This window comes from Cetorhinus maximus, chromosome 6 (assembly GCF_964194155.1).
Source record: "Cetorhinus maximus chromosome 6, sCetMax3.hap1.1, whole genome shotgun sequence".
In the NCBI taxonomy this organism is placed as follows: Eukaryota; Metazoa; Chordata; class Chondrichthyes; order Lamniformes; family Cetorhinidae; genus Cetorhinus; species Cetorhinus maximus.
In genome coordinates this window covers 97845846-97858763 of record NC_135884.1, presented here as the reverse complement: position 1 = coordinate 97858763, position 12918 = coordinate 97845846, and the positions used below count along the sequence as shown (strand labels likewise).

The 12918-nt window shown below is 41.2% G+C and overlaps 1 protein-coding gene across 2 annotated transcripts in view; it reads right to left on the bottom strand.

Moving 5' to 3' along the window:
* The window catches only part of fhod1 (formin homology 2 domain containing 1), a 343619-nt gene that overhangs the window by 178808 nt on the left and 151893 nt on the right, over positions 1 to 12918 (bottom strand). For both annotated transcript variants that reach the window (XM_078544152.1, XM_078544153.1), the window contains exon 4: positions 9815 to 9882. In XM_078544152.1, the coding sequence (XP_078400278.1) occupies positions 9815 to 9882 (68 nt within the window). The remainder of the gene's footprint in view (positions 1 to 9814; positions 9883 to 12918) is intronic.

The following is a 12918-nucleotide window of genomic DNA, read 5'->3' as shown; positions in this document are numbered from 1 at the left end:
TTTCTCAGTCAAGTGAACACGGTATTGAATTTGGTTTTAAGCCACTACCACTCAGTAACCATCTCAACAGTGATGACAATAGTATGATTTTGTTTTAGTGTAAGCTTCTTTAGCTTTGATAGATTTCAGGCCTTACACCTTAGAGTGATGGGCAGAGGTCTGAACTCTCAGTGCCTGATATCAAAACAAATATACTACCCCTGGGCAGCTAGCACAACACTTAATAAGACTTGTACTGTGTAGTGCCTTATCCCTTCACAACTTCACAAAGTACAGACACTTGTTAGGTTGGCACTTGCCCAAATGAAAGAAAGAAATGGATTCCAACAGATGCTACAAAAAGGGAGTTGGATGAATATTTGACAAAGGAAATATTTGGGGGAACTAATAGGGAGGCTATGATCTTTTCTGGACTTTGGGAGCAGCTTGCTAGTCACATGCATTCTGTACACTGCAGACAACACAAAGCAATAATTTCATACAATCAGACTGCACAGAAACCTCAAAGAATTCTGTAAATTCACCTGTATTATACACATATGTAAGTTAAATCCAGGGAATGGGATGGGGAACGGGGTTTAGCTCTCCATTGTTCTAAACTGTAGTTTCACAGTCAATTTCTATTCAGCTTCTTAATTGCCCAGAGAAAGGCTGTGTGCCCAGCTGCACACATGAAAAGTAAATCAGTCACAGCTGGCTGCCTCAGGGCATCTGGCTTCAATGCTGATGAACCATGGTGAAAAAATACCACGTTAAATCTTTTTGTTTTTAAATTGAATCAGTTCCACAAACCAAAGATATTGTACTATCGCACTGCAACATCCTTTTTTAAAAAAGTTAAAAGCGGAAATTAGATGGAGAAATAAAATAATTTAACACACAATATGAAACTGAAGGATGAAATGGTATGTTGTCTGGTTTACAGGAACGTCCAAAGTTCAATTCCTGGTGCACCGAGTTAACTGATCTCAGCAAGGGTGGCTGCAGAAGGGGGAAATAAACCACAATTCCCAATTCCCAATCAATAACTAGTGTTTCCGACTGCGCGGAAAAGTGTTGAAGATCAAATTCAGCCATTATTATGATGCCCTCATTGCTGGAATAAGACTCACTGATTAGACCCACATATAATGAATGGTCGCTTGTGTGAGGTAGCAGGAAGCGGCCAGCACCCATGACACTGTGGCCCACCATGCACAGGCTATCATGAAAAGACAGAAGAGAAATTAGAGCTATTAGCACACAACAAATGCTGGGTGTGAAGTTTTCAGTTACTAGCCATAAGCCTGAGGAACCGATTTACACCAAACACATAAACATGGTTAAAAATTGGCAAATTGTGTCAGCTGGAGTAAGCCAATCAGGTTGGCTCACTAATCTTCCATTCTTTAAAAGTACAATTGAAAAATTCAGTCTGAAAATTAAAATATTCTTGTCTGAAATCTGACTAATAAGCACAGTTACTGATCGTTTGGGACATTTAGACCAAGAGGATTCACTTGACAGCCTGTGTAAATGCAATAACTAAAAACCCTCAGTAAAAGGTCTCAGCTTCAACATATTTATCACCCACTGCCCCCACCAACCCACCGCCTCAATAAATTTTAAGCTTGGCATGAATGTAAACTCTTCTGCCACTCTCGCCTCTGCGCTCACTTTTTTGGTCAGGAGTCTTCACCCTGCGCAGCCTCTCTCTGGTCTTCAAAATCCTCGTTCCACCTGGACCCTCCCTCTGGTCTCTTACCCTCCTTACATTTTTTAAATTCAGAACTGTTGGTATGGTAACAATCATAATTTCTCTGCTGCCCTCACTCATTTTAAACTAACTCTGAACTTGCAGCAATGTTTTATCAGCCCCAACACCACCACTGTCATTAAACCTGCTGACAAGGGTGGCGCTCTTGTTGTTAGGCAAATCCACCTCTATCTGGTGGAGGCTGAACACCAACTCTCTGATATCTCCTCCTACCTCCAAAGGAACCAAGACTCCACCACCAAACATCGAATTATTGTACATAGAAACAATGTGCAGGATTACGAGGAAAAGGTAGGAGATTGGCACTAAGTTAAAATGCCCAGAGAGCCGGTGCAGACACAATGGACCGAATGGCCTCCTTCTATACTGTGATAATTCTGTGATTCTGTTTTTGAGACTGTAACTAATTTAATCTCCTCTGGACATTTTCCCTCCATGGCCTCCAATCTCAGATTCCAAACCCCAAACATAATGGTTCTACCTATTTCCCAAGACCTGTGAACAGGACTGTTCTGGTAGGTGCATCATTTCAGTGTGTTCTTGCTCCACTGAACTGATTTTCCCCCCTATTCAATTCTATTTTTTTCTCCCTTTGTCCAGACTTTTCCCACCTACATCCATAACATTTCTGAAGCCTTCACCCACTTTAATAATTTCAAGGCCCTCTCTCCTGTTCAGCATGGATGACTAATTCCTCTACAACTCCATCAGCCGCCAAAACAGTCTAAGGGCCCTCCATTTCTCCCTTGAATGGGGGCCCAAACAGCCCCCATCCATCACCACCCTCCTCTGCCTGGCTGAAATACCCATTAAACTCATCACAGAAAACTGTGTCTAGTAATGAACAGCTTTAAGTACTCTTTTAAAGACACAATCATTGTTAATAACTGCTGATGAACCTGTCTGGCCCCAAAATTAAACAATTAAAAGTGTGGCTTCTCATTTTTCAGGTAGTGAATTGTTGTTGCAGATTTAAATAAAAAACTTTTCCTTTCTGTCTCTCTTAGTCCAATCTTTCTTTCCCTTTCAAACTTTCCTTTCTATCCCTGATTCAACATTGAATTCATCCACTCTAAAACGTCCTCCTTCTCAGTCTTTTCTCTGATTATTTATCAATGTATTAATCCCATTAGTTATAGAGACACTGTTTGTCCCCTTGTTCATGAAGGTCCCAGATGCGTTGATGCTGTCGCTATGCTATTATCAGTTTGTACTTCCAATACATCTTTGAATGAAAAATTATAGGCCTGAAGGGCACAGGAAGAAATCTAACTAACAACGCAAACTGTGAGATGCACCACTCCATAAATTCTGGCCAATATGTTCTTATTATGCCCCCATATGTACTTCAATCTCAGCACAGCAGGATTTAATCTTCCTGAATATTGTACTCTACACTCATTAATCAGACTTTTGTCCAATTTGTAACTATTTTCTGAATCACCAATAAAAAATAGCTACTTTAGTTAACTCCATTGATCCTTTACTTACACAGAAGCTTCTTTTCCATGCCATTTCATTGTCACTGTGAAGATTAATCGAAGTGCACTGTGTTTGCCTTTAATCCGGCCATCAGCCAACCTCTTTTCAGCACATTTTCTGAATACTTGTAGCATACAGTGCACTCTGTGCATTTCTAGTTTAAGATAGCAAGAGTTTTAACTGCCTATGTTCTGAGAACCAGGGATTTGAGACATTTAAATTAACACAAACCTGCCAGAGCAGTGAAATTAAGGGTAGGAATGGATTTTCTGAAATGAGCAAATATGGAAAAAAATGTATTGGTGGTTATCAGCTATCATGAAGCAAAAGTAAGAAGATCTCTAATGGTGACACTGTCTACAGAAGATCCTGAGATTTCTGGGTACAATGCACGAGCGCATAGGACAGCCACATGCATGTAGCTCATCAGCATCATGGGGATGAATAAGCTTTGCTAGCACTTCACACAAATCTTCAGAAGTCTGGGCAATAGTTGCAATGTCATTATTAGTTATGCTGAAAAGTAGCAGCTGGTAATGAAGCACCATCAACATTATTTCCAAAGTGGTCTTGGGAAGGCACAGCTCTCCAGGCTTTTGAAGCTCTGCGTTATGGTTTTCAGCATTTCTGACCCTTGACACCCAATGGAGCCAATATGCCTTGAAACAATTATACAGTGTTTACTGTAGCTTCTAAAACACCCACCAATATAGTTGTTTCAGAATACTGAACACCGCAAAACACAGATGATATTCTGGATTACAAAATACTTTCCTCCTAATTTCTTCCTGTGCCCTTCAGGCTTATAATTTTTCATTCAAAGATGTATTGGAAGTATAATCTGATAATAGCAAAGCGACAGCAACAAGGCAACTGGGGCCTTCATGAACAAGGGGACAAACAGTGTCTCTATAACCAATGGGATTAATACACTGATAAATAAACACAGAAAGGACTGAGAAGGAGGACGTTTTAGAGTGGATGAATTGAATGTTGAATCTGGTATAGAAAGTGTACTTAGTCTCCTCCGTCTGACTGAACTTGTTCTCTCACTGAATAATTTCTCTTTAAACTCGCCTCACTTCCTCCAAATAAAAGGTGTGGCTATGGGTGCCCGTATGGGCCCCAGTTATGCCTGTCTCTTTATGGAGTATGTGGAACACTCCTTGTTCCAGTCCTACTCAGGCCCCCCTCCCACAACTCTTTCTCCGGTACATCGATGGCTGTTTCGGTGCCACTTCATGCTCTTGTCTGGACCTGGAAAAACGTATTTATTTTGCTTCCAATTTCCATCCCTCCATCACTTTCACATGGTCCATCACTGACACTTCCCATCCCTTCCTTGGCCTCTCTGTCTGTATTTCTGGTGAAAGACTGTCCACCAATATTCATTACGAGCCTACTGACTCCCACAGCTACCTCAACTACAACTCCTCACACTCTACTTCCTGTAAGGACTCCATCCCATTCTCTCAGTTCCTTCGCCTCCGTCGCATCTGTTCTGATGATGCCACTTTCCAAAACAATGCTTCTGACATGTCTTCCTTCTTCCTTAACCAAGGTTTCCCACTCACAGTAGTTGACAAGGCCCTCAACCGTGTCCGACCCATCTCCCGCGCCTCTGCCCTCACACCTTCGTCTCCCTCCCGGAGCCATGATAGGCTTGTCCACACTTTTCACCCCACCAGCCTCCACATTCAAAGGATCACCCTCCGCCAACTCCAGCATGATGCCACCACCAAACACATCTTCCCTTCACCCCCCGTCAGCATTCTGTTGGGACCGTTCCCTCCGGGACACCCTGGTTCACTCCTCCATCACCCCCTACACCTCAACCCCCTCCCACTGCACCTTCCCATGCAATCACATAAGCTGCAACACCTGCCCCTTTACTTCCCCCCTCTTCACCATCCAAGGGCCCAAATACTCCTTTCAAGTGAAGCAGCATTTCATTTGCACTTCCCTTAATTTGGTCTACTGCATTCGCTGCTCCCAATGTGGACTCTTCTACATTGGAGAGACCAAATGCAGACTGGGTGACCGCTTTGCAGAACACCTTCATTCTGTCCGCAAGCATGACCCAGACCTTCCTGTCGCTTGCTATTTCAACACTCCACCCTGCTCTCATGCCCACATGTCCGTCCTTGGCTAGCTGCAATGTTCCAGTGAAGCTCAACGCAAACTGGAGGAACAGCACCTCATCTTCCGATTAGGCACTGTATAGCCTTCCGGGCTTAACATTGAGTTCAACAACTTCAGATCATGAACTCCCTCCTCCATCCTCAGCCCTTTTTGATCCCCTTTTTCTAAATATTTATTTTTAAATTTTATATATATATATTTTTCCCACCTATTTCTATTATTATTATTTTTAAAATGTATTTCCATTCATTGTTTTACCCCCACCTTTTAGTCTATTTCGATCTTTCCTCCCACACCGTCCCGTCCCCTCCCCCACCCCACCCCATCCCCACTAGGGCCATCTGTCACTTGCTCATTCTGCTTTCTACTCTTAATGTCACCATTAGCACCTCCTTTAGCCAGTATCACCACTATCAATACCCCTTCGACCTTTTGTTTATGACATCTTTCGCAATCTCTCCTTTGCCTCCACCTATCGCTGGCCTTCTATCCAGCTTCACCTGTCCCACCCCACTTAAACAGTATATATTTCACCACATTTTTACTTCTCTTTAGTTCTGAAGAAGAGTCATATGGACTCGAAACATTAACTCTATCTTTCTCTCCACAGATGCTGTCAGACCTGCTGAGTTTTTCCAGCAATTTTTGTTTATTTTACAAACTATGTTGGATTGTCAGGTAGAATAGCAGCTAAGCAGACCTATAACCATTTCTTAATTGTGAGTTAATCATTCATTAACAATGGAGGAAAGAACTTAATGTGGGGAAGTGATTACCTGATTGTCACTTTACAACAACAACAACTTGTATTTATATAATGCCTTTAACATAGTAAAATGTACCAAGGCACTTAACAAAAGCGTTAGCAATAAGTATTTTTAACATACATACATACTTACTTGTACAACCATCTTTGCACACCAACAGGATTTAGTACTTTAATAAAAAATGATTGGGCAATATGAAATGCAAAGACTAGATATAATCAATATAAGGATTGCAGGAAGGGGTATGGTTTAATTGTGTGTGAGCTTTTGTATCAAGATTCATGAGTAAAAGTAATGTCGTTGAGACTTGGTGTTCCTCTGCATCCACCCACCACGCCCTTGTACCTGCCCTCCCTTTCCCTGTCCCTGGGCACATCATTCACAATTAAAGTGAAATCTTAGGGGTTGAGCTTTAAACAGATATTAAGAGAATGTTTGTTTTCTTTTTTATTGTAATTGTGCTCTAGCTCTAGTGTTATTAAATGCTACATTCATGATGGACAGTGTAGAGTGTACATCTTGCATGGCATCCAGTGGATATTTAAGATTCCTTTGGGAATGATCCCTGGTGACTCACCTTAGACCAGCTTATATTTCACCTCTCTCCTAACTATACTTCAGTTCTGCCGAAGGGTCGTGAGGACTCGAAACGTCAACTGTTTTCTTCTCCACCGATGCTGCCAGATCTGCTGAGTTTTTCCAGGTAATTCTGTTTTTGTTTTGGATTTCCAGCATCCGCAGTAGCTTTTAGCTTTTTGTTTTTGCTCTAGCTGGTTGTTTCTGCATAGTCCTATTGGCTGGATGATGTCTTGGCCTTATTGCATACCTATGGTTTTCTTCATTTAAGCTGCTTGACATGTATTCCTCTATTCCTGTGTAACAGGTGATAGCAGTGTTTTATTCTGCACCTGTAGAATCAGCTTGGAGACAGACTTTGGTGAGTGGCTCTGGGCCCAGTTTCAGTGAACGCATCATTTCTCAGACAAATTCCAAACTCATTTCACCTATAATGACTGGATGGGGGCAACAAGTCCCCCCATCACATACAGTTATAGGAGGAAGCTCCAGAAGGGAGCCCCACCAGGCAGTTTACTGAATCTGATTTGATTGTGATGAGCATGGAACATTTCGTTCCATTCAAAGAGCTGTGTAACAGTGTGTTAGGTAATTAGTTTTAAATTGTGCAGCGCACACTCTGCCAAAAAGGATGGATCTTTGCATACGTCCAGCTGTTAAAGATTACATTGTCTATGCCGCACCGCATTGCTGGGCTGTAGCAGCCAGCTGGGCAGAAGTGGGTAGATGATGTCAATGATAATTCGTCCCTCTTTTCATTTAATGCAGGCCAAAACTGCACAAAGTTCTCACAGGGGAATTCCTCTTCATCACGAGGAGTTCTCCTGAGACCTTGTCCGACTTTTTTGTTACATTTCTACTTTCTCAGCACAACAAAATAAAGATTTCATTCCCCCAGCGATTCCACAGCACCTGATTTCCTTCACATTCTTCCAAAGGAAAGAATAGCGCAACTGAGTAATAAAGAGAGCAGAATAATAACAAATAATAAAATGGAGAGGCAGTTTGAGATACACAAGTCTCTTTTTCACTCCCTGCTCAGTCCACCCCACTCCAATAAACTAGGATATGGATGTGTTGGATATACAAGTCAATCTTAAATTCTCTCTTTTTAATTTAGTGCAATTTAAGACTATGGGCTGGTTCAATTTCCCAGTTAATGAATCCCTTTATGTTCTGCGCAACAGCTTAGGTCCCAGCCTCCACCACTGTCACAGCCGCAGTTAAAAGCACTTGCATGTGTGAATGTGACTTCTCGTCTTGGCTTTACTTTATAAAAATGAGAAAATCTCCTGTGGTGCTGCTCACAGGAAGTTTGAGAGAGATATGATTAGACACGCTGAATTAAGTGGACAGTGAGGCTTAATTGGATCCTGGAAAATTTAAGTAAATCAGAAAACTGTGACAGAATTGTGATGTGAATATATATATATATATGTGTGTATGTATGTGTATGTATGTATGTGTATATATGTATGTATGTGTATATATATATGTATATGTGTATATATGTATGTATATGTGTATATATATGTGTGTGTATATATATATGTGTATATATATGTGTGTGTGTGTGTGTGTGTGTGTATATATAAAAAGTGTGATGCAAGCTTCCACAAGACTTCAAACATACTCAGTGCTGTAAAAGAACAAAGTCATATCGGGGTATAGACCCATTGGAATTTAAAGTCAGACTTCAGGTTGAGAAGGTTATTAAAAAAGCTAATGCAAATCTCAGCTTTTTCCAAGAAGTTTAGAATATAAAAGCCAAGAGCTAATGATGGGTCAACAGAAAACTTTAATACGGCCTCAGTTAGAGTACTAGAGGAAGCATATTGAAGCTTAAGAGAATATGAAACACAGATTCACTAGGCTACTACCTGCCAGGTGCAAATACAAATTGGACAATTGGAGCTTAATTCATCTGAACGATGCAGATTATGGAGCCATATGATTGAGGTACTTAGCATTATGAAAGGATGGGAGAAGTAGAAGCATTTGCTTCTAACAGTTGAAGAATTTAGAATGGGGAGCCATAGATAGAAGATTAAATGCAAGAAATATAGAACAAGAGAGCTGGAGAAATTTCTTTATGCAATGAGTTGTGAGGCTCTTCAACTCATTCTAGAGTCAGGGACTAAGGAAGAAACTACATCAACATTCCAAATTCAATTTGAACAGTCTGTGCCCACCTGCAGTTAAGACCTGGACAACATTCAGGCTTGGGCTGATAACTGGCAACTAACATTTGCACCACATAACCATCTCCAACAAAAGAGAATCTACTCATTTACCTTTGACATTCAATGGTATTACCATCACCAGACCCTCCATCATCAACATCCTGGGTGTAACCATTGACCAGAAACTTAACTGGACCAGCCACATAACTACTGTAACAGCAGGTCAGAGGCTCTGTGGTGAGTAACTCACCTCCCAACTCACCAAAGCCTTTCCACCATCTACAAGGGAATACTCTCCACTTGGCTGGATGAATGCAGCTCCAACAGCACTTGAAAGTTCAACTCCATCCAGGATAAACAGGCCACTTGATTGGCACCCCATCCACCATCTTTAACATGCACTCCCTTCACCACTGGCACACCATGTCTGCAGTGTGTAGCATCTAGAAGTTGCACAAAGGCTTCTTCAACAACACCTCCCAAACACGTGACATCTACCACCTAGAAGGACAGGGACAGCAGGCACATGGGAATACCACCACCTGCAAGTCGCACACCATCCTGGTTTGGAAATAAATCACTGTTCCCCATCATTGCTACCTCAAAATCCTGGAACTCCCTCCCTAACAGCACTGTTACATCACATGAAATGCAGTGGCTCACCAACACCTACTCAAGAGTAATTAGGGTTGGGCAAACAAAATTGTTGGCCTTGCTAGCATCATCCACATCCCATGAATGATTAAAAAAGGAAATGAGGATAAAGAGATCAGGAAACCACTTGGATAAATAGAATTATTTGCTCACATGGACGATGAACACTGAATGGGCTGACTGGGTCCAACAGAAAGTACAACAATTTAAAAGGCTACCAATTTCTATGTACATACTAACAAATAGATGGGTACCTGGAATAGCTGTTTCAAAGAGAAAAGTGATCTTCTTAAATCAGGGCCTGTCGAGTTGTACAGCTTTTCTGTAAACAAAATTAATATAAGTTAGAGTAGTAAATGGTTTGATAATTCCGAACAATCAAATCATAAAATCAAAGGATGTTACAAATTTGTGAAAAAAAAAACCCCCTCCCTCCCCATAAAACATTTGTCCAAGTGCTGAAATGTGTACAAGCCTACATCAAAAACAATAAGCATAGTGGCAGATCAAGGCATATTCAAAATCACCAATGAGAATCATCCTGCTCTGCTCCCCAAATTGTCCTCACTGCCACTCCTGTTTCTGTGCGATTGAACTCTGCTGCACGCAGCAGGTAAGGCGGGTGGGAATCAAACATTATTATGAAGGTGTGTATGAAATGAATTCAGGACTCCAGTCTGAGGTTGTTGAATCGCTACTGTATAGTGACACAGTCCAACAGCCTCTGCACAATTAATTTATGTTGGATGCAGTTCAATTAATTTTTTTATGCACACTCCCCTCAATACACAGTGAAGGCCAGCAGGAATGCACAATTCCCTATGCTCTGAAATAACATTCAAAAAACGACACCAATGTAACGATTTGGGTCACAGTAATTACAAGCTAAGATTTCTTTCACATCCAAGTATTTAAACAACACTGCCCTAAATGCACTGCACTGCACGAGTGGTTTCTTCAAAAAGAAAGAATGGTTTTAAAGTAGAAGAAACCAAACTATAGCCTTGGGCCCTTTGTGATCCAAAGAACCCACAGAAACATGAGCCCAGGCAGTTTGGTGTGGTTTCCATTTTTATGATTGATGAAAGGTCATTGGCCTGAAATGTTAAACCCTGCTTATCTCCGCAGATGTTGTCTGAATTGAGTGTTGAATTTCATGGGGCTGTTTTAGGGAGTTTGAAAAGGGCTTTTCTCAATGTTAGAAAAATCCTAAATTAGCAGCTGAGGATAAATGCACCCAATGGGAACCTGGAGTTAAACTATCTATGCTGCTCACAAAGCTCCACAGTTTGCACCCATGTGACATTCAAAACTGCAAAACTTGCACAATCTATAGTAAAAAAATGAGCTGCATTTCAGATCAATAAGTTATAAGAAATTGCTGTGGATCACAAGAAACTCCATCATTAGGTCCATCAGTCCTGCACTGGTGCTTGTTTCACATTGGAGCCATTTAACCTAACTTTCAAGCTCTTTCTCCTTGATTGATAATTGATCCTGCAGAATCAATGTTTAGATTAAACAACATTGGCAGCCTTTTTGACCTTGAGATAAGATCATGTCCCATTTCCAGGCTTTTGCCAAGAATGTTTCCTGGAAATATGATTCCATCCTGCATGCAATGCTGCTGAAAGCCTAAATCATAATGTCATCATCTCAAGGTCTGATTTTTCCAATATTCTCATAAGCCTCCAGTTAAACTCCCAACTCTTAGAAGTTCACATCTTGATCCTTACCCAGCACTACTGGCTCTTTATACCCAAGTCAAAGCATCAAATCCCTCCAGAGCCTCTCTCTGCACCATACAAGTCATCCTCTCTAACCACCATTTCCATATCTCTGATACCAAATTACTACTGGTTACTTTCATTGCTGATCCTCCCCTCTGGAGTTCTCATCCATAACAGTTGTCTTTGCTACCTCCCTGCCCATCTTCAAAAGTCTCTCTAAAATTCAGTGTTCAACTGACCACCAAAATTCTTCCTTTTCTCTTGGTTCCTCATCTTTTCTGCCAAATGGTCAGCTCATCTACTATATGTTCCAGTCAAAAATTCTTTATTTTACGTAAAGGATCTCAATACAAGTTGATTCATTTGGGAGAACATTGGGAATGAAAGCATGCACATGGCTCTATGTGCATTATATTATGTGCAGGTGTATCAGAATACACATGTAGTTCAGAGTGTGCTGGCTGCAACTTCTATAGTGAACATGGATGAACCTGTGTGTGTTGTAAACTAGGACTGCAGAACCATTTAGAAGAAATCAATTACAGCAAAGCTGCCACAGGTGACCTGTGGGAAGGCCTCTGGAAACAGTGATAGATTCAAAAACAATGCAGTTATTTCCATTACTTTCAATGGTCCAAATCAAGCACAAACTCCATCATTCCACATTGTGGGAGGTTTCCTGACTAATGGCTTACAGCTGCAAGTCGCAGAGGGAAAGACAATGCAGTGAAGTAAAAATCAACTCAACAGAGACAATGATGCTCGATTGTCTTTGACCGAAAGTGAAGCTGAAACCTTGATGCATCCTTGTATAGCCTGCAATGGAACAACAGTAACTGAATGTAAAAATTCACATCGGTAAATGCTAAACTGAAATGGAACTTATGATAAGTCTGTAAATTGAGGAGTCCCCAAAACCACCCCAAATTTCCAGCTACACTATTCCAAAATCATAGATTCCAATTAAAGAATAAACTGATGTACTGTCTCATAGAGTCTTAAGTTATGGGAGTCAAGAGATCTTCAATCGAGTTCTAGTCTATTAAAGTCGATAATAGCTCTAACTGAGTAAGTTAGTGTTTTCTCTGACAGTGGAAGGGTAGCTGCCAGTTTGGATACAGATCCCACAATTTACCAACTAACAAAATGCATGTAGAGGAACACAGATAGGTACTCATTGGGACAAAAGAAGCTTACAGCAAAAGGAGGTCTTTCAGCTCACTGTGTTTTGCTAGCATTTTGCTCGAGCAATCCTACACTAATTCCACTGCCCTGCTCTCTGTCTTGAGCCTGTCTGAAATAACTTTTCTTTTCCTTAAAAGCAACAGCATCTGTTTCAACTACCCCATGTGACAATGCATTCCATGCCCCAATAATTCTGAATAAAGACATTTTTCCTAACCTGTCTCCTCATTCAGGGTGACTACTTTGAACTGATGACCCAATGTCACACAAACCAGAGGAACTAGTCTTTCTCAACACCATCCGAAGACAAGGTTAGAGATCAGAAAAACTGTTGGTTCCACACCCCACCCACATCTTCCATTCTCGTTCCCAATTAGACAGCGAGGAGGTGGAACTCAGACCAAAGGACATAATTCCTCCACAATTGACACGTTATAGGGGGT